This window comes from Protopterus annectens, chromosome 2.part2 (assembly GCF_019279795.1).
Source record: "Protopterus annectens isolate FY-2018-M chromosome 2.part2, PAN1.0, whole genome shotgun sequence".
Taxonomy (NCBI): domain Eukaryota; kingdom Metazoa; phylum Chordata; order Ceratodontiformes; family Protopteridae; genus Protopterus; species Protopterus annectens.
In genome coordinates, this window is record NC_056730.1 from 714,212,797 (window position 1) to 714,233,349 (window position 20,553).

Sequence of the window (20,553 nt, forward strand, 5' to 3'; positions counted from 1 at the left end):
GTCCATGAAAAGAAGACAAACAGCATTGATCATTGAAATTGTGACACCCAGTGACTACAGTGTCTTAGGGAGAGACACAAAGTCATAAAATACCAGGATTTGCAGGAAGAAAGGGACACTGTGGAAGAAGGATGCCCAGTCAGTTCTAATAGCAGTAGGAGCAATGAGTCTTTAAAAAAGAATTTACAATTATTAGATATGTTACCGATACATGTAACTGTGTATAATTGTAGGAGTCATTACTAGCCACATTGCGGGTGCTGTGAAAAGCACTTCTGGCTAACATCAAAGACTGAAACAATACTAATTTCCTACACTTTAATCATACTTTGACTTAGGAATGGGATCCATTCCTGCCATGGTATTAGAAACCCAAAAGACTTGTAGAAATTAAAACAGGAAGACAATCAAATTTATAAAATATGGTGAGAAAATGGACTGGTTTAAAGAGGAGAGTAAAAGAATATGCTGTATGTGTAGGCAGGTGATTTTTTAGTACGTCATGTATAAAACTCTTCATTTAATTAAAATGTTACATAATTAATAATTTAATAATTAATATCATAATTTTACACAGATGACTGGTCTCTTTGTGGAGGAAACTTCCCGTTTTGATTATCCCCATCCTGTCTGTGAGCCATTTGGCAATCCAGTGGATGACAGAGGGTTTATTCCCAGTTTATTTAGTTTTTCTACTGTACCTGAGTAGGGTTTTGTGTCAAAAGCTTTGGCCAGCTCAAGATATGCAGTCTGTACTATTTTGCCTTTGCTTTGGTGACCTTTTCAAAAAAATCCACCAGGTTTAGTAAGTATGACGAGCCCTTGAATCCAGACTGAGATGGGTCCAGTGTTTGGAGGGTCCTTAATTCCATGATAAATCTTTCCATGACTTTGCATATGAGATTGGTCAGATTTATGGGTCTGTAATTGCTTGAGTCTGTGGAATGTCGATCGGGTCTATATTGTCTTATCAGATGATGAAAAGAGCGAGCACTCTTTCATCAATCCAATAATATCGAAAGGAAAAAATGGCAAAGTCACAGAACATCAATTTTTTTCCCAGGAAACAAATAGGTGGGCCATCTTCGGGACTTTGTCATTTCCCCCACTGTTGTGGGATCTTGGATTTGGTATATTTAAGTAGGGGGGTATGGGGGACACAGCCCCCCATATTGGGGGATCTGGGAGGCAAAGCCCCCCCACTAAATGTTGTGTTTAAACTTTTTTTTATTTATTTACAGAGCAGTGAATTTTTTCCCTGTGAAAAAATGTGCTGATGTTCATCGTGTTTCACTGTTGCAGTCATGACTGTAGGGTTCTCCCCTGCCAGCAGGCAGCCCTCGGTCAGCCAGAATCCCAAAGTCTGGGTCCGGCGTCGGCTGTTCAACCATGGTCCCTGACGTCAGAGCGCCAGGAGTACAAAGTTGACAGCCGACGCCATCTTCTCCAGTCTTTCTTGCCGTGCGGTGATAGCAGTTCGCAAGTGCCGGTCGGCTGACTCCTGACGATTTTTTCTGATTAACTTCAGTCCAAAGATTTTCTTCTCCACTCAAAGCTAAGTACCCCGTTGGGGAAACTTTTTTCTTGCTCCACTCCGATGTCAGAAAAAGTTTATAATTGTATTTCATGTGGGAAGCAAATACCTCATAAGGATTTTCATTCTTACTGTATTCCTTGCTTAGGCCCTGACCACGACGTAGCTAGTTGTCGGTTTTGTGCTAGATTCAATCAACGTACAATTAAGCGAAGGTACGATTTTGCTTTTCATTACTTCGGTAGGCGTTTTAACTACAAAATGTCATCGGATACGGTTCCGGCTACCGGAGTTCACAAACATCGCAAGGATAAAGACAGGCCTCCGAGGTCCAAATCTGATGATAGCGCACAAGCGGAGCCAGCTTCAGGTTCGGCCGTCGTCAGTGAGGCGCTTTTGCAGCCCCTGTCATCGGCCATTTCAGAACCGATGGCCGAAACGGACTCTCATGAGGAGCCAACCAGGCCTTTAAATATTTCTATTGCAGAACCTTTGGACAATGCTCCTTCGGATGGGTCCAGAGCCGCTGTGCAGGTACCGGCTTCCAAAGGGGTTTTCAGGCCTACTCAGCTTCTAATAAAGACAAAGGCAAAGACTCCTTCTAAATCAAAGACTGCAACACAGGCCTCTTCTGAACCGGCTCCCAAGTCACAGAAACAGTTACTCAAGATGGCGGAGGATTTACTTACTATGATTAGGGGTTCACATCCCCCTCCAGATAAAAGGCCAAGGCAGGATGTTTATTATGATTCCTCTGATCAGGCTTCTGTTTTCTCAGTTTCTTCTTCTGACCAGGAATATTCTTTCCCTCCTTATGAGGATTCTGATGCTGAGGAATCCATTCCTTCAGCTTCTCCCCCTGAGGATTTCTCTTTTGGGGAAACTTTGCATGAAATGAGGGAACATTTCCACTGGGAAGGACAGGAGTATTCGGAATCTAAGAAAAGACTGAGGGATTTTCTTCTTCTTCCCCAACATAGACCCCTGGCTATTCCTCCTGTTTTGGATATTGTGGATGATGCCTTTTCGGAGGCTAACTTAACCCCTGACTCTTTTCCTCCTGCTCCTGTTAAGCCTGATAGATATTACAGGGTTCCTGATTCCCACCAGTTTTTATAGAAGAACCCTTCTGCTGACCCTGAAACCATTTCTCAGAGTCTTAAGGGAGTTAAGGCCGCTTCTGCTAAAAATCCCATTCCTACTGAAAAGGATTCTCGATCCCTAGAAAAATGGGGCAAAAAGGTTTACACTTCTGCTACTTTGTCCATTAGGGCTTTAAACTGTCAGTTTCATATGCTGAAATACCAGCAATTTCTCTTGTTTGTTTTAAAACAAAAGCTTACTTCCATTTCTGCCTGTGCAGATGATAAGAAATTACATGACTTATTGCATGCCACTGAACAAGTTGGGAAGCATGGTTTACACTGTGGATTTGATGCCTTGGAGGCTTCTTGTAGGGCTGCGGCCTCTGGCACAGTCATTAGAAGGCATGCATGGCTAAAGGAACAAAATTTGCCTGAACAAGTAAAGGCTAAATTATTGGATGCTCCTGTTCAGCACAATGTTTTGTTTGGATCAAAAGCTGAAGAGGTGATTAAAAAGATGGAGGATAAGGCGAAATCCATGCAAACAGTTAAAGATTTCTTACAAGTACAGCCACCTAGATTTAGCAGGAATTGGCCTTCAAAAAATTGGTCCTTTCCCACTTCAGACAGGCCTCAGAGGGGTAGATATAGACGCTCCAGAGGAAGGCCTCAAACACAAGCCTCTTATAGACCAAGACAGTGGACTGCTTCCACCCCTAGGGGAGGAGAGGACAGGTCACAAACTCAAAGGAAACAAACTCAATGACTCCCTCTGTTGGGCTACAGGCTCAAATAACCCAAAACAAGTGGGTTTTGGATGTGGTTTTATGAGGTTACAAATTCCATTTTCATACCTTGCCAAGGCCAAGCGGATGGCCAGACCTTCCAAAGCATCAATGGACGGAGGCCCTAAGCCAGATGGAAGCTCTTTTAGCTATGAATGCCATAGAACTGGTTCCACTTTCAGAGATGGGAAAAGGTTTTTACTCAAGGCTCTTTCTAGTCCCAAGGAAACAAAACTCATGGAGACCCATTCTGGATCTGTCGGTCTTGAACACCTTTCTAGAGATTCCAAAATTCAAGATGCTTACTCTACAGCAGCTACTTCCAATGCTGTCCAAAGATGCATGGATGGTAACTTTGGATTTAAAGGAGGCATATTTACACATTCCCATCAGGCAGGATCGCAGAAAATACCTCAGGTTCAAGGCGGATCGAGGCACTTTCAATTCTCTGCTGCCCTTTGGATTGTCTACTGCCCAGGGTCTTCACCAAATGCCTGGCTCCAGTAGTAGCTTACTGCAGACTCAAGGGAATTCAAATTTACCCTTATCTGGACGATTGTCTAATTCAGGCGGACAGCAAGGATGTCTTACTCCAGCATCTAGAATTTGTACAGAACCTTCTCAAGTTCCTGGGATTCTCTGTAAACATAAAAAAGTCAAATATGACACCATCACAACAGATAACTTTTCTGGGTGCTCTTCTAAACACCACAACCCAGATGGCGTTTCTGACATCCGAAAAACAATTACAGCTGGCTTCAGCTTTCAAAACCTTGCCAACTTTAACTCAACTATCTGCAAGGAAATTCCTGCAGGCTTTGGGTTGCTTGGCCTCCTGCATCCTTCTCGTACCATATGCAAGACTACACATGAGGAAAATACAGTGGTACCTAAAAAGTGTATGGTCTCAGCATTGCCACAGTTTAGACATACTGATCTCTGTCCTCCCTTGCCTGCAAAAGGAATTTCTTTGGTGGTCCAGGGCATGTGCTCTAAACAAAGGGAAACCCTTCTGTCTGCCTCCTGCCACTCAGATTCTAACCACGGATGCCTCGGATTATGCTTGGGGAGCCCATTTTCAGGGCAGCTGTCTGCAGGGCCTTTGGACAAAGGATCAGAAGCACCTGCATATCAATTTAAAGGAAATGTTAGCCGTTCAGAAAGCTCTATTGGCCTTCAGGAATCTTTTACAACCAGGGCAACTACTAATACGGACAGACAACACCACAGTTATGTGGTACATAAACAAGCAAGGGGGATCTCATTCCTACCCCCTTTGCAGACTAGCCATGGATCTATGGAACACAGCTCTAGCTTGCAATCTGGATCTTCAAGCTCAGTTTCTTCCAGGGAAACAAAACTTCCTGGCAGACAGTCTGAGCAGAAACCTTTCGGATCCACACGAATGGATGCTGGACACCAAAATATTCAGGATGATAACAGCAGTCTGGGGATGTCCTCACATAGACCTCTTTGCAGCCCATCTCAATCATCAACTACAGATTTTTTTGCACCAGGACTTTCCACAGAGAAGCTTGGAAAGTGGATGCCCTGTCATTCAGTTGGCGGAACTACTCGGGATATGCCTTTCCACCTCTTCCTCTTCTTCCACGGGTCTTATTGAAGATAAAACAGGACAAGCCCAAGATGATAATCTTGCTGGCTCCAAATTGGCCTCAGCAGTTTTGGTATCCAACACTAAAAAAACCTATGCCTTGAGCCCCCTTGGGTTTTACCTCAGTCTCTGAACCTTCTGTCCCAACATCAGGGTCAGGTTCTACACTCTCATGTCAGAACTCTCTGCCTGGCGGCCTGGTTAATCCAGGGCCTTTGGTTTCTTCTTTCCTACCCAAGCAGGTTATGGATGTCATTTTAGAAGCCAGACATCCTAGCACTAGAAAATCTTATGCAGGAAAATGGAAAAGATTTTGTTCCTGGATGCAGGCTCAGGATTCTGATCCTCTTCTTCCTAACATTACTTTAATTTTACTTTACTTGACAGATCTCTTACATAAGGGTCTCTCTTTCTCTTCCATTAAGATACATGCCTCTGCTATTTCTGCTCATTATAATACAGACCCTCCCATCTTTTCCCACCAGCTCATGAGACAGTTTCTCAGAGGAGCTAAGAACTTAAGACCTCCTAGATCTCCTCCCATTCCTGCTTGGGATCTCAACTATATTTTGGAAAAACTAACCTTGCCTCCTTTTGAGCCTGCTGCCTCTTCTGACATCAAGTTTTTATCTTGGAAGACAGCTATTCTGTTAGCCCTAACCTCTGCCAGGAGAGTTTCAGAGTTACAAGCTCTTATGGCTGTGGAACCGTATATTATTTTTCATCAAGACAGGGTATCTTTGAGGACTAATCCTACTTTCATGCCTAAGGTGGTTTCCAAAGTGGCTTTAAATCAAACTATCCACTTGCCAACCTTTTTCCCCACTCCTCAAAATAAAGGGAAAGGATCTTACATTCCTTGGATGTACACAGACAACTACGTTTTTACCTGGACAGAACCAAGGACATCAGAAAATCAGAACAATTGTTTGTTTCTTATGCTTCAAGTTCCCAAGGTAAAGCCATTTCAAAACAGACCATTTCTAAATGGATTGCTCATGGAATCAGATTTTGTTATTCACACCATGGAAAGCAAATCCCAGGGAGTATACGGACTCATTCCACCAGAGCTGCTGCCACTTCTGCGGCCTTCCTCAGGGGAGTTCCTACCAAAGACATTTTGGAAGCTGCAACTTGGAGTTCAGTGCATACTTTTTCTAAGCACTACAGTCTACCTCTCTACTCTAAGTCTAGGGCAGGCTTTGCCTCTGCAGTCTTGCAGGGCCTTTTGGCCGCCCCTTCTTCTTTATGACCACCTCCCTTTCTTTCAGCTTTGGGATTCTACCCTACAGTCATGACTGCAACAGTGAAACACAATGAACATAGTACAGTTGTGTACACCTACCATAAATGTAGATGTTCGAGTGTTTTCACTGTTGCAGTCTGGGTTTCCCTCCCTCCTGTCCCTTCTTGTTTTTACCCTTGTGTAGTTCCTTTTCTCACCATTCTTCTGAGGTGTATTTGCATAGGTTATGGGACCTTTTTCATTTTGGGACTCCTGACATCTGGGGCAAGAAAAACTGGAGTAGATGGCGTCGGCTGTCAGCTTTGTACTCCTGGCGCTCTGATGTCAGGGAGCATGGTTGAACAGCCGACGCCGGACCCAGACTTTGGGATTCTGGCCGACCGAGGGCTGCCTGCTGGCAGGGGAGAACCCTACAGTCATGACTGCAACAGTGAAGACACTCGAACATCTACATTTATGGTAGGTGTACACAACTGTACTTTCCGTATGTTTGTGTTTTTTTGGTTTTGACATTATCGGTTTGATGAAAGAGCATTCGCTCTTGTCATCATCTGATAATGTGATATAGACGCGGTCCTTCCTTATGTAGGGGAATGACTATAGCTGTTCTCCATTTGGTTGGAACAAAATGGGTATGGATGCCGAGACTGAGCAGTGTTGTTAGGGGTGTGTCTAAATTATGCTTAATGCCATTTAAGATGCATCCAGGGATATTGTCGGGACCCATTGATGCCATATTTTTAGCTTTTGATAGCACTTTTAGGACTTGATCTTGTGTGATAGCTGGAGTTGAGCCAGCTTCAGGTATATCTTGAGGGACAGACGGGGAGAGTGGTAAAGTTAGAGCTAAATTTATCAGTCAGTAGGTTAGCTCTATCTTCAGCCTCAGTGTAGATAACATTGTTCACAATCAGTTCAGAGCATTGCCACATTGTGCTTTTGAGATTATGAGCATAACTAAAAAAATGCCTGTTGTTGTCTTTGGCTTGGGTTGTTATTTTAAGCCTCAGACTTGGCTTTGGTGGATTTTATTAAACTCCTGAGTTGTTTTTTTTTATTTTAGTGTGGCGATATACATTTCTGTGTATTCAGTGGAGTTAACTGGATTGGGGGATTTGAAGCTTACTTATGAATCATTTAGGAGTATGCAGTTGTCTTAAAGAAATTTCTGAAGGTACATTTGATGGAAAAGGTCTCTGGTTTCAGTTTTATTTCAAAGGTGACTGTTTTATGGTCAGACCTAACAAATGATGAAGATATGCAAGGGATGGTGCAAGATGCTTCAGTATAAGTAAGGACAAGATCCAAGATGTTATTCCCCCTAGTGGGACTCTGATGAATGGTTCCAATGGATGTGTATTGACAAAGTCCAGGAATCTTTGTGCTTGTGCACTAAGGGTGGTGTAGGTTTCCCAGTCTATAGCTGGATAGGGTAGATCACCTAGGAAAATGGAAATGGGTTTAATACTGATTGATTCTAGTTCCCGTAGATGGGCATTGTGGCTTTCTTGTGTCATAGATGGAGTTCTGCAGCTAGCTAATATATAGCATGGGACTTTTCTGTTAGTTATTTGGACATGAAGAAGCTCTACAGCAGCATGCTGCTGCTGTACCGGCCTTGATGGGAGTCTATTTTGGATGTAGATTGATACACCTCCACTTTTTTCCACTCCTTCCCAGTAACTGATCTAAACGTGTGGAAGGTGTTATAGTCCTGCACAGCTGGAGTGCATTCTGCTGTTTTAAACCATGAATGAGTCGCTACACAGATGCCATTGTCTGCCATGGTGTGAAGAGATGATAGAGAGTAGAATTTCTTGTTCAGGCTGTTAGCATTGATCAGTAACACCTTTATAGGCACTATGGGGGTGGACAATGTCTTTGCCAATAATCCAAACCCTAGAGGAGATAGATACAGGCCATCCCTGGGGAAGCAGAGTTGTCTGTCGATTATATCCTTCTGGGATGACAGATATGGGACCCCCTCTCAATGACACCAAAAACTAAGCCAATTATTGAAGCCAATTATTCTTTGCTCTTATCGCGGTGGCTCATACCAGCTTTGGACATATAGTCTGAGAGCTCCATCATGTCATTGTTCATATAATGCAGGGAGGTGCACCTCAACTCATTGACACCAACATGAACTATACCAGTGTCATACTGGTACTTGTTGTTCAAGGACCTGAGTGTATGTGTAATCTGATGGATCCTGGCACTAGACAAGTTACTAACCACCACTCTTTCCTGGCTCAGCCTAGTAAGAGGTACATCTGTATGTCTTAGAATGGAGTCATCTATAACAAGAATGTTTGGTTGGGTCAATGCCTGCCTTAGGGGGCTCAGCATCTGTGACCTTGGGATTCCTTGTGCCATTTGAGGAAGTAGGCTTAATATGCTGTGTGTTTTGTGTCTGTGTTGATGTTCTTCGTGTTTCACTGTTGCAGTCATTACAATTGGGTTATCCTGCTGGCAAGCTACCCTCAGTCAGCCTGAATTCCAAAGTCTAGGTCCGGCATTGGTTGCTGTCACCTCTTCCCTGACGTCAGTGCGCCAGGGGTATAAAAGATGCAGCCAACGCCATTTTCTTCGGTCTTGCTTGCCGCGTGGTGCCCGAAGCAAAAGCAGTTCGCAAGTGCCAGTCGGCCGACTCCTGAGATTTTCGTGTTCGGATTTCAGATCCGAAGTATTCACTAAAAGCTAAGTACCCCATTGGGGAAACTTTTTTCTTGCTCCAGACCGATGTCAGAAAAAGTTAATAATTGTATTTCTTGTGGGAAGCAAATACCTCATAAGGACTTTCATTCTTACTGTATTCCTTGCCTAGGCCCTGACCACGATGTTGCTAGTTGTCGGTTTTGTGCTAGATTTAACCAACACACTATTAAGCATCGGTACGATTTTGCTTTTCACTATTTTGGCAGAAGATTTAACTATACAGTGTCGTCGGATAGCCATCCGATTACCGGAATTCACAAGAAACGCAAAGAAAAGGACAGGCATCCGAGGTCCAAAACCGACGACGAGGCTTCTTCTAAGCCACTCGCCGGTTCTCAATGAGGCGCCTTCGCAGCCCCTGACGACTGCTAATTTAGACTTACAGGCCGCTGCCGACACCCATGTGGAGTCACCCAGGCCACTGTAAGCTCAAGGTATTGGACCTTCGGAAACTATTCCCTCAGATGAGTCCGGCCGCTGAGCAGGCATCGGCTTCTGAGGGTGTTTTCAGACCTACTCAATTACATGGTAAAACGACTTCAGCTTCAAAGGCAAAGACTAAAGCACCTTTAAAGACAAAGAAACAAGTACAACAGCCTCATGGACAGGCCTCCATGCCTAAAAAACAGATGCTCAAAATGGCTGAAGACCTAATTACTTTGATCAGGGGTTCCGATCCCCCTCCTGATAAGAGACCTAGGCAAGAGACAGAATATGAATCTTCAGATCAGGTTTCCATTTCATCTGATTCCTCTTCTTATCAAGAATACTCTCTTCCTCCCTATGAGGATTTTGATGCTGAAGAATCTATCCCTTCAGCTTCTCCTCCTGAGGATTATTCTTTTGGGGAAACTTTACATACCATGAGGGAGCATTTCCATTGGGAGAGCCAAGATTATTCAGAATCTAAGAAAAGGCTCAGAGACTTCCTTTTACTACCACAACACAGGCCCCTAACTATTCCACCTGTGATAGATATTGTAGATGATGTATTTTCAGAGTCCAGTCTGACCCTTGACTCCTTACCTCCAGCTCCTGTTAAGCCGGACAGGTACTACAGGGTTCCTGACTCTCATAAATTCCTTTTCAAAAACCCTGCTGCTGACCCAGAAACTATCTCCCAGGGTCCCAAAGGGGTCAAGGCTTCAACTGCAAAAAACCCTACTCACTCTGACTGGGATTCTAGGGCACTAGACAGATGGGGAAAAAAGATTTACACTTCTGCTACCTTGGTTATAAGGGCTTTAAATTGTCAGTTTCATATGCTCAAATATCAGCAATATATTATGTCACTGCTTAAACAGAAAAAGTTGATAAATTTTGAATGTGCAGAAAACAAAGAAATGCAGGATTTATTGCATGCAGCTGAACAAGTTGGAAAGCATACTTTGCAATGTGGTTTTGATTCTCTGGAGGCTTCCTGCAGGACCGCAGTTACGGGTTCTGTCATTAGGAGGCATGCTTGGTTAAAGGAACAAAATCTACCTGATCATGTTAAAGCAAAATTATTAGATGCTCCATTACAGCATGATGCTTTGTTTGGTGTTAAAGCAGAAGAGGTGTTAAAGAAAATGGAGGACAAAGCTAAATCTATGCAAACAGTCAAGGATTTCTTACAGGTACAGCCACCAAGATTTAGCAGACACTGGCCTACAAAGTATTGGTCCTTTCCAGTGTCAGATAGGCCACAAAGGGGCAGATACAGATGCCCTAGAGGCAGATCCCAGCCCCAAGGTTCATACAGGTCTAAACAATGGGGTGCTTCTACCTCCAAAGCTGGAGAAGACAAATCACATCCATACAGGAAACAGTCCCAATGACTTCCCCCTGCCTGCGCCAAGTACTTATCTTCTGACAGCACCTTTAGGGGAAAACTAGCACTTTTTTCTCAAAATTGGCACATAATAACCCAGGACAAATGGGTCTTAAACATAGTGTAACAAGGCTACAAGTTTCACTTTCATACCCTGCCAAGGGCAAATGGTTGGCCAGACCTGCCAAAACATCAATGGGCAGAGGCACAAAAACAAGTCTCATCCCTCATGAACATGAGGGCCATTCAACAAGTACCAGAGCAAGAGCAGGGACAAGGATTCTATTCAAGACTATTCTTTGTACCCAGAAAGGACAAAGCCAGGAAACCAATACTGGACCTATCTATTCTAAACACATATCTGGATATTCCAAAATTCAAAATGTTGACTCTACAGCAGCTTCTGCCCATGTTGGGCAAGAAGGCTTGGCTTGTGACTGTAGATCGAAAAGAGGCATACCTGCATGTCCCAATCAGACAAACATGCAGAGGATACCTCAGATTCAAAGCTGGCTCAGTGCACTACCAATTCTCTGCACTGCCCTTTGGCTTATCTACTGCGCCCAGGGTCTTCACAAAGTGCCCGGCACCAGTAATTGCATACTGCAGACAAAGAGGAATACATATATATCCTTACTTGGACGACTGCCTCATTCAAGCAGAGAACAAGGACATTCTACTACAGCATCTGGCGTTTGTAAAAAGATTACTACCATGCCTAGGGTACACAGTCAATGAACAGAAATCAAAACTAGTACCCTCTCAAGAGATAATATTCCTGGGTGCAAGCTTAAATACAACTGCCCAGATGGCTTATCTCACACCAGACAAACAAAGGCAACTGACTACCTATTTCAAACTGTTGGCAACAAAGGCCCAGTTATCTGCAAGAAAAATTCTGCAGGCTTTGGGCTTCATGGCATCCTGCATTCTACTAATTCCATATGCAAGACTGCATATGGGGAAACTTCAATGTTACCTAAAAAGTGTTTGGACTCAACATTGCCACAGCCTGGAAACAATAGCTACTCTCATTCCCTGCCTGCACCAGAAGTTTCGATGGTGGGCGAAGGCCTGTCACCAGAACCAGGGCCAGCCATTCACTCTACCCCCAGCCACACAGACATTAACAACGGATGCATCGGATTATGCCTGGGGAGCCCACATGGCAGGAAGATGTATTCAAGGCACATGGTCCGCAAACCACATGCATCTACATATCAATTAAAAAGAGATGCTAGCTGTTCAAAATGCCCTGACAGCCTTCAAGGACCTACTTCATCCGGGACAACTACTGATAAAGACAGACAATACCACAGTCATGTGGTACATAAACAAGCAGGGAGGCACTCATTCTTACCCCCTTTGCAGACTAGCCATGACTTTGTGGGACACAGCATTGACTTACCAAGTACATCTGCAGGCACAATTCCTGCCAGGAAAGATAAATACTCTAGCAGATGAACTAAGCAGAAACCTCATGGATTCCCACGAGGGGAAATTGGATCCACAAGTCTTCAGCATGGTAACAAGGAAATGGGGATACCCGGACATAGATCTATTTGCCTCACCTCACAACTGCCAACTAAAGAGATTCTGCACAAGGACTTATCACAGACAAGCATGGAAAGTGGATGCCCTATCTTTCAGCTAGAAAAACTTAACAGTATATGCCTTTCCTCCTCTGCCTCTCCTCCCCAAGGTACTCCTAAAGGTCAGACAGGGGAAGCCAAAAATGATGCTAATTGCCCCAGACTGGCCACGCCAGTACTGGTATCCAATCCTAAGGGACTTGTCTCAATGCCCAGCCTGGACCTTACCTCAAGTGCCTCATCTACTGTCCCAGCAGAACAGTCAGATCCTGCACAGCCAACTCAATACCTTAAATCTGGCAGCATGGCAGATAATGTAGTCATACAAAATACACCTTTCACTAAAGCAGTGATGGATGTCATTTTGGAGGCCAGGAGGCCTAGTACTAGAAAATCCTATGCTGGAAAATGGAAGAGATTCTGTGCTTGGAACCAGGCACAAGGAATTGACACAGCTGTACCAAACATTCCTCAAATTTTACAATACTTGACTGAGATGCTGGACAAAGGCCTATCCTTTTCATCTATAAAAATTCATGTCTCTGCCATTTCGGCTCATTACAATACAGAGCCACCAATATTTTCTCATCCTTTATTAAGGCAGTACCTGAGAGGGGCCAAAAATTTAAGGCCTCCAAGGAGATCACCAATACGTGCATGGGACCTCAACTATGTCTTGGAAAACTCACCCTGCCTCCTTTCGAGCCAGCCGCTACAGCTGATATAAAGTTTTTATCTTGGAAAACAGCTCTGCTCCTAGCATTAACTTCTGCAAGACGAGTCTCAGAACTACAGGCACTCATGGCTGTGGAACCTTTTATCATTTTTTAAACAGACAGGGTTTCTCTGAGGACAAACCCGACATTTATGCCTAAGGTAGTGTCCAGTGTGGCCCTTAACCAAACTATTCATCTGCCTACCTTTTATCCAAACCCACAGAATAAGGGGGAGAGAATTCTGCATTCTTTGGAAATACACAGACAGCTACACTTCTATTTGAACAGAACCAAAGCTTTCAGAAAGACAGAGCAATTACTAGTGGCATATGCTGCAGGATCACAAGGAAAGGCTATCTCAAAGCAGACTATTTCAAAGTGGATAGGCCACTGCATTCGTTTTTGCTATTCACAATATGGCAAGCCAGTACCTAAGGGCATTAGGCCACATTCAACCAGAGCAGCAGCCACTTCAGCACCCTTCCTCAGGGGAGTACCAACCAAAGACATTTTAGAGGCTGCTACTTGGAGTTCAGTGCACACCTTCACAAAGCACTATCACTTACCACTCTACTCTAAATCCAGGGCAGGCTTTGCCACTGAAGTTCTGCAGGGCCTAATAGCCGCTCCTAATGCTATTTAGCTCCAGCCTCCCAACCTTAGCTGTGGGATTCAACCCAATTGTAATGACTGCAACAGTGAAACATGAAGAATATAGTACAGTTGTGTACACTTACTTTAAATGTAGATGTTCGAGTGTATTCACTGTTGCAGTCCAGGTTACCCACCCACCATCCCCCATTTCTTTGCTGGAACTTATCTGTACTTCTCTATTCTATACAACCTATGTGTTGTATTTGCTTGTAGATGAAGGCAAAATATATACTTTGGTGCATGTATGTTTTATTGACATATTTTTAGCATGCCCTTTTGGGGGCACCTGACATCTGGGGCAAGAAAAACTGAAGAAAATGGCATCGGCTGCATCTTTTATACCCCTGGCTCACTGACGTCAGGGAAGAGGCGACAGCAACCGACGCCGGACCTAGACTTTAGAATTCAGGCCGACTGAGGGTAGCCTGCCAGCAGGATAAACCAATTGTAATGACTGCAACAGTGAATACACTCGAACATCTACATTTATGATAAGTGTACACAACTGTACTTTTTCTGGAGGTCTTTGAGGTTCAGGCAAGTTAATCTTTAGAATCTTAGCATGTTATGGATTACGTGTATTATAATGAATTTGGAGAGGTGTGATGTGTGATATACTGCTGACGATTTTGGTGTCTGAATTTATTGTGTGCGAGTTTTTTGCCTCCAAGAATATATATCTACATCTTTCACATGCTGTGTTGTGCTGTTTGAGTAGCAGATGATCATCAGACAGCATGAGACAATTCTTAACACTGTCTCAAGATACCTGTTTCAATCAGGCTGGCTAGAGAAGTTGTGGGGGAAGTGCTGGTCCATGATACCAAAAGGAATGTCTTAGGGGGCAAGGGTAACTATAACTGCTTGGAGTTTAGATTTAGAATATGTTTGGGTGAGCTTGTTACTGAGTATTTAAATTTCAATAAAAAAACAGCTAGCCTGGAAACCTTCATCTGCCATCAGCAAGAACCAGTTAACTAATTCGCTAATTTGATACTAGATTCAGTGCAAGCAGAATTAGTACACTCAGTATTAAGCAATTTTGTCAAAGGACTTTTAGCTTGGTGAGTAGTTTAAGGGGAGAAGCTTTGAAAAATGATAATTATGTGCTTATTTTCAACAGCCACCAAGGAAGAGAATTATGTCGTCAAATTATCTTAAGAGACAGGCAAAAACAGATATCACTGAATTAAGAACACAACTACATCAGGGTGGATGGGAGATGAACACTATTAGGCCCTTAGCTCTGAGCTGACTGGCCTGGAACTGCCCCATTGAAAAACAAGCCCTCAACTAGCCTGACGTACAATGAAACCAGGACTTAATAACAACAATTAGACCACTTAAAACAGAAAAAATGCAGTGCATCTATGTGCTGTACCTTAGCTAAAGCAAGATACATACTGTTAAAATGAATTTAAATTCAGATCAAAAAATGAAAACATTTATCTGTCTTTCTCTGTGTAGTAGAATAATTACACTGCTTTTCTAAAAGCATTATTATTTATATATAAGGGGTTCTATGCTGGGATCTCTGCTGTATGGCATCTAATACCAAAAGTCTCTGGCTGTATAAGTTTGTAGATGACTATAAGCTCGGAGGAGTCATTGAATCATATGACTTAGCCGTCCTGCAGGAAGGTTTGTCTCAAATAAATAACTTGTGTCTAAATCATGGTCTGAAACTAAATGCCAAAGAAATGCATTATTGTATCCTTTGGGAAGTCATCTGCCCCAGGGCTGTACTACATTGACAATGTACCCCTAAGAATTGACCCAGTTTCCCTGGGTTTGGGTCAGTGACCTAACGTTTGACCAGTATGTTTCTGTTGTTGTAAGAAAGTCCTTTTGTATTGCACAGCTTATAAACAAAGGGATTTTATATAGGGGTAGGGATGTCATTGCCCACTTTCACAGCCTCATTCGGCCAGTCATTGAATATAATGCTTCCTTTTGCATGTATCTGTATAGAGGATGACCACAAAGATAACTTACGAAAAGGATACAAGGCCTAAACAACATGTCCTACATGGACTGACTCAAAGCCATACTCGGTATCCTACAGACTTCTAAGAGGTGACCTATGTCTGGCATACAAGGCATCCCCCAACCAATTACTGATGGATTTAGTGCACATAAGGAAGTCATATGGCATCACAAATACTCTGTCTAGGGATCTAAACCTCTTTGCAACATGAGCAGAATGATTTGGAGGGACAGGTATATTTTGCAGAGGATACCACTGCTGTGAAACTGACTCCCCATCCACATACAACAGAGAAACTTCCCTGTCCATTTTCTAAGTGCAACTTAGATCAAGGAATGGGAAACAGAAAATTTACCCCAAGACTGTCCCCTCTACTATTAATGGAAAGAGGCAGCTCCTAAACGCTGTATCCCATGCACAGATCCCTTCAAATTATCTTTGGTATGATCCCAGTTATTGTTATCAGAGGTAATGTATAATTCTTGACCACGGGATGGATAAGGTCAGTCTATAACTAAATGGGATAGGTTATTTCAAGCACAAAAAGGGTAATTGGCTATGCTTAAAATGGCCTGCAGGGGCAGCTAGCCTAGTACTTACCTATGAACCTGTGAACCTTGTTTATAGTTTCTGGAGGGTATTTGTTTTCAGGGATAAGGTACTGAGTTACTGTGTACCCACTAGTGTTTTATGTGTGGTGACCTGGCAGAAGGGACTTGTGAACTTATCCATGTCATTACATTTGAGTTTGATGGGGTAATATATATATATATATATATATATATATATATATATATATATATATATATATATATATATATATATATATATATATATATATATATATATATATATATATATATATATATATATATATATATATATATATATATATATATATATATATATATATATATATATATATATATATATATATATATATATATATACACACACACACACACACACACACACATACACACACATACACATATCTATATATATATACACACACACACACACACACACACACATATATATATATATATACATATATACATATATATATATATATATATATATATATATATATATATTTATACACACACACACACACACACACACACACACACACACTTCTAATCTTGTGTAATATAATAAATGAGGTATATAAGAATTGAAGTCATAGATTAGAAAGGAAGTAACTGGAAAATATTATTCTTGTGATTTTTCTTTGAGTTCTCTGTTTCATTGACCTGGAATGCATGAGACAGTCTGACATCTCCTGTGACACAACTCCATTATATTTATTTATTTAATTTTTTATCTGCCTATTCTGTTTGTTTATGTATTGCCCTTGCCTTGGCTGCTGACCTTCAGTCACTTATCCAGTTGACTGTCACAGAGTTGGGAAAGGTTATCTCATTATACAGGCTGGGGTGGGGATTTTTTTTTCTTATTATGCAAACTACTACAGCCTGAAGAGGGGAAGAACTATCCCTAACTGGCAGGAAAGCATGCAGTGACACGTTATACATGTCACACAGTACTGTCACGCATGTGGCTCTGAGGCATCTGCTCTGCTCCCTGCTACAACTAAACAGCATGTACTTAGCTGAAACGACTCTCCCATCTGCATTAGAGGGTCTTGGTTACAGTAAAGCCACATACTCTATCCCCAGAATGGAGAGTTTATGCTAAACACTCAATACTTCTTAACTGACCCTTTAGTGCCCAAGTTGCTTGTCAGTTTTGAGACATATGTAGCATAGTCATATGCTAAGCCAGTAGGCCGGCCACAAGCTTGTGTATTTTTTTTAAACAGATGAAGAATTGAAATACAGGTAATACAACATTCGTAAATGTGTAGAATGAACCTAGTATAGGTGTTTTATATTAGTGGTATCAGTACTGTTCTTTGTCTTTCAAGGGGCCATATCTGTAGCACTGTTGTATATGAGGCTATATAGATTCATTTAAGTAAAATGATGTGGAGAATGGTTGGAGAACACCGACCGTAATTGTATGAGTACTGCAGAGCACCACAGTATGTACCTTCCTTTATGTGTGACAGAATTATCATAATATGAAAAAGATGCACTTTACCATAATCATTACCTTGATATCACTGCAGGTAGAGGATTCATTTTTTCAGTATGTTGCACTCACATTGCAGTTCTAATTTTGTTATCCTTTCATTTCTTGCAGGAAGATTACTTTTTAAGTAAATGCTTTAAAGCCATGGATGTAGATTCATTAAATTCCTCACACCCAGTTTCTACTCCTGTTGAAAACCCTGCTCAGATCCTGGAAATGTTTGATGATGTCTCTTATGATAAAGTAAGTAGGAACATGAAAGTTAACCTCTTTGCTGAGGTTTGCAGTGATGTGGCAGCGATATAACCTCTTATTGTTTAATGTATATGTGACTGAAAGACACCCTTAATAGGGTATAGCACAATTAATCACCATCACTGCAGTGAGAGACCTTTTTGTCTTGTCTATTATTCATCACCTTTTGTTTTTCTTTGGGATCATATCTCTCAACCTCTTAGCACAAAATATCCAAACAAAGCCTAAAATAATGCGGGGTGGGTGGGTAAAGGCCCAACAACGATAGAGTTTAAATATTCCTCTTATAAATGTAGAAAGTTGATAGAATAACAGGATTTGTATTAGCATGCATATTTTTAAAAGAATATGAAGTTTGAAACTGAAATGTATGCAATTATTTAGAGACTTCATTCCTCAGTGATTTGCCAGAAAACCATAAATTTCATGAGGAAAAAAAACAGATCAAAAATAAATAAGAGGCAAAAATGTGTACAGTTAAGAAATATATCTTGGATGTATTAAAAATAGACCTGTGTCCAGTCAGACTTTCCCAGTAAACAAATAATAAAATAAATGTTTTTTCCACTTGGTTTATAGTTGCAATTAGTAGCTAATCTGTAATGCTGATTTCTGTTATCTGATAGACCACCAGGTGGCAGAATCACTACAGTGTGATCACTGACAGCACAGGCACAGGGCTTGGATTATTCTTTTAAACTGATTGTGCTCTTTAACTTTTTCTTTTTAATTTTCTTCTGTAGCATACCTCACATTTGTCCAGAATTTCTGTGTCTGTCCCGATTTTTTCCATATATTTTTAGTCTGTTCCCTAATAAAATTTGTAGTTTTCTTGCAAATCAATGAGGATTAACATAACTAAATAATGGCAGACATTTGAGTTTCAGGCTTATCCTTCAGAATGTATATGTTAATAAAAAAAACTTTTATTCTAGCAAGTTTATAATAGCAATATTTAAAATCAGTCCCTGATTGTGGGCCCTTTTCCCACCATTGTTTTTGACTTTGTCCATAATTGTTGCTCAAAGGTTGAGAGGTGTGTTCTGAAGTCAGTAATTTTATCCCCAAAATCTCAGGTATCCCCAAGATATCTCAGGCATCCCTAAGATATCAGGCAGAGTCTGAGTGCAATTTGTACATTGTTTTATTCTGGTACACTGTATATTAATTTAGAGAAAGCTGTATATTAGAGCTGTATTACATGCGTATCTTGCTAGGTAATCACTTCAGAGTATTGTTCTGCTTTTTTTAATTTTTTAAATAGATTTGCTAAGAAACAGTGGATAATATCTGAACACTGATTTGTAAAGATTTGTGACTTTTTGTTTTTAGTTATGCATTGATCATTTAAACTGTTTGTGCATGCATTTCCACTGCTGAAGCCTGAACGTCTAAATGCTGACATTCCCAAACACTTAAAACTAATGCCTGAAACACAAAAGGGTGAACATTTTAACTGAAAGCATTTTGCAGGGGGAGGCAAGCCCCCTCTGCACCACCTATTTTGTGAACAAGCTCCCCTAAGTTAGGGGCAAGTCTGCTACACCTTCCTGAACTTATACATACCAACTTCTCACAAACTCGAAGAAGGGAGAAATCTGCTAAAACAATGTAATCACTGTTAGAGCACAATTAGAGATCACACTGACAGTGAATTCCTATGGAAAACAGTAAACCGTTCTGTTCCATGGAATCTCTGATGGTTAGGGAACAGAAACTCAGCAAATTTTGGAGAAGCCTATACAAATATATGTTGTCCCTGACTTAATCAAAGTGATGAACATTGCAGCATATTTATTTATTTAATTGCATTTCATTACTGGGAAAGTCCAACTGGGTAGGTGCCCATTTTCAGCAGTAACCCTGGGAGAAAAGCTCCAAAGTATTTCAAAAGCATTTTATGAACAATAATTTTACAATTATATATACAAGTCATCTAATGCTGAATTCTGATTCTGAAAACTGAATTTAGTTAATGGGGCACTCCCCATTTTCCTAAGTGATGTGACTTTTGGAGTATGAATAAATACGTACGAGTGTGGATGACACGGAGGGCAGGGGGTTTGCCCTTGTGAAAAATGATAACATTTTTAATCTGTTACATTTTTAGATGAATTCTGTTCATAATGTGTATGCCTTAAGGAAACATTTCTGACTTCAGAGACAGCCCTACCACATTGCTTTTGCTGTCTCTTCACTCAGAAAGGTTATTCAAAATGTACATGTAGTGGAAAGCTTTATGAATCCTCCCAGTGTTTTGATAACCAGCAACAGAGCTGTGCTTACTAGACCTTATCATGTATAGTGATTTGTTTTGGTCTGATCTTCCTTATCTATGCTGTTTTCTGCTTTTGCAGATGTTTTAAAGTAACTTGAGAGATAAAGGAAATTTTAAATGTCAAATAATAGATTTTTTTCTACTGTACTGACACTGCTAAATACTGTAATTTCAAATA

The 20,553-nt window shown here is 41.4% G+C and overlaps 1 protein-coding gene across 1 annotated transcript in view; it reads left to right on the plus strand.

Moving 5' to 3' along the window:
* Nucleotides 1-20,553, plus strand: part of ERAP1 (endoplasmic reticulum aminopeptidase 1) — a 1,476,217-nt gene that overhangs the window by 690,597 nt on the left and 765,067 nt on the right. The window contains exon 8 of the mRNA XM_044064113.1: nucleotides 17,954-18,085. Coding sequence (XP_043920048.1) covers nucleotides 17,954-18,085 — 132 coding nt within the window. The remainder of the gene's footprint in view (nucleotides 1-17,953; nucleotides 18,086-20,553) is intronic.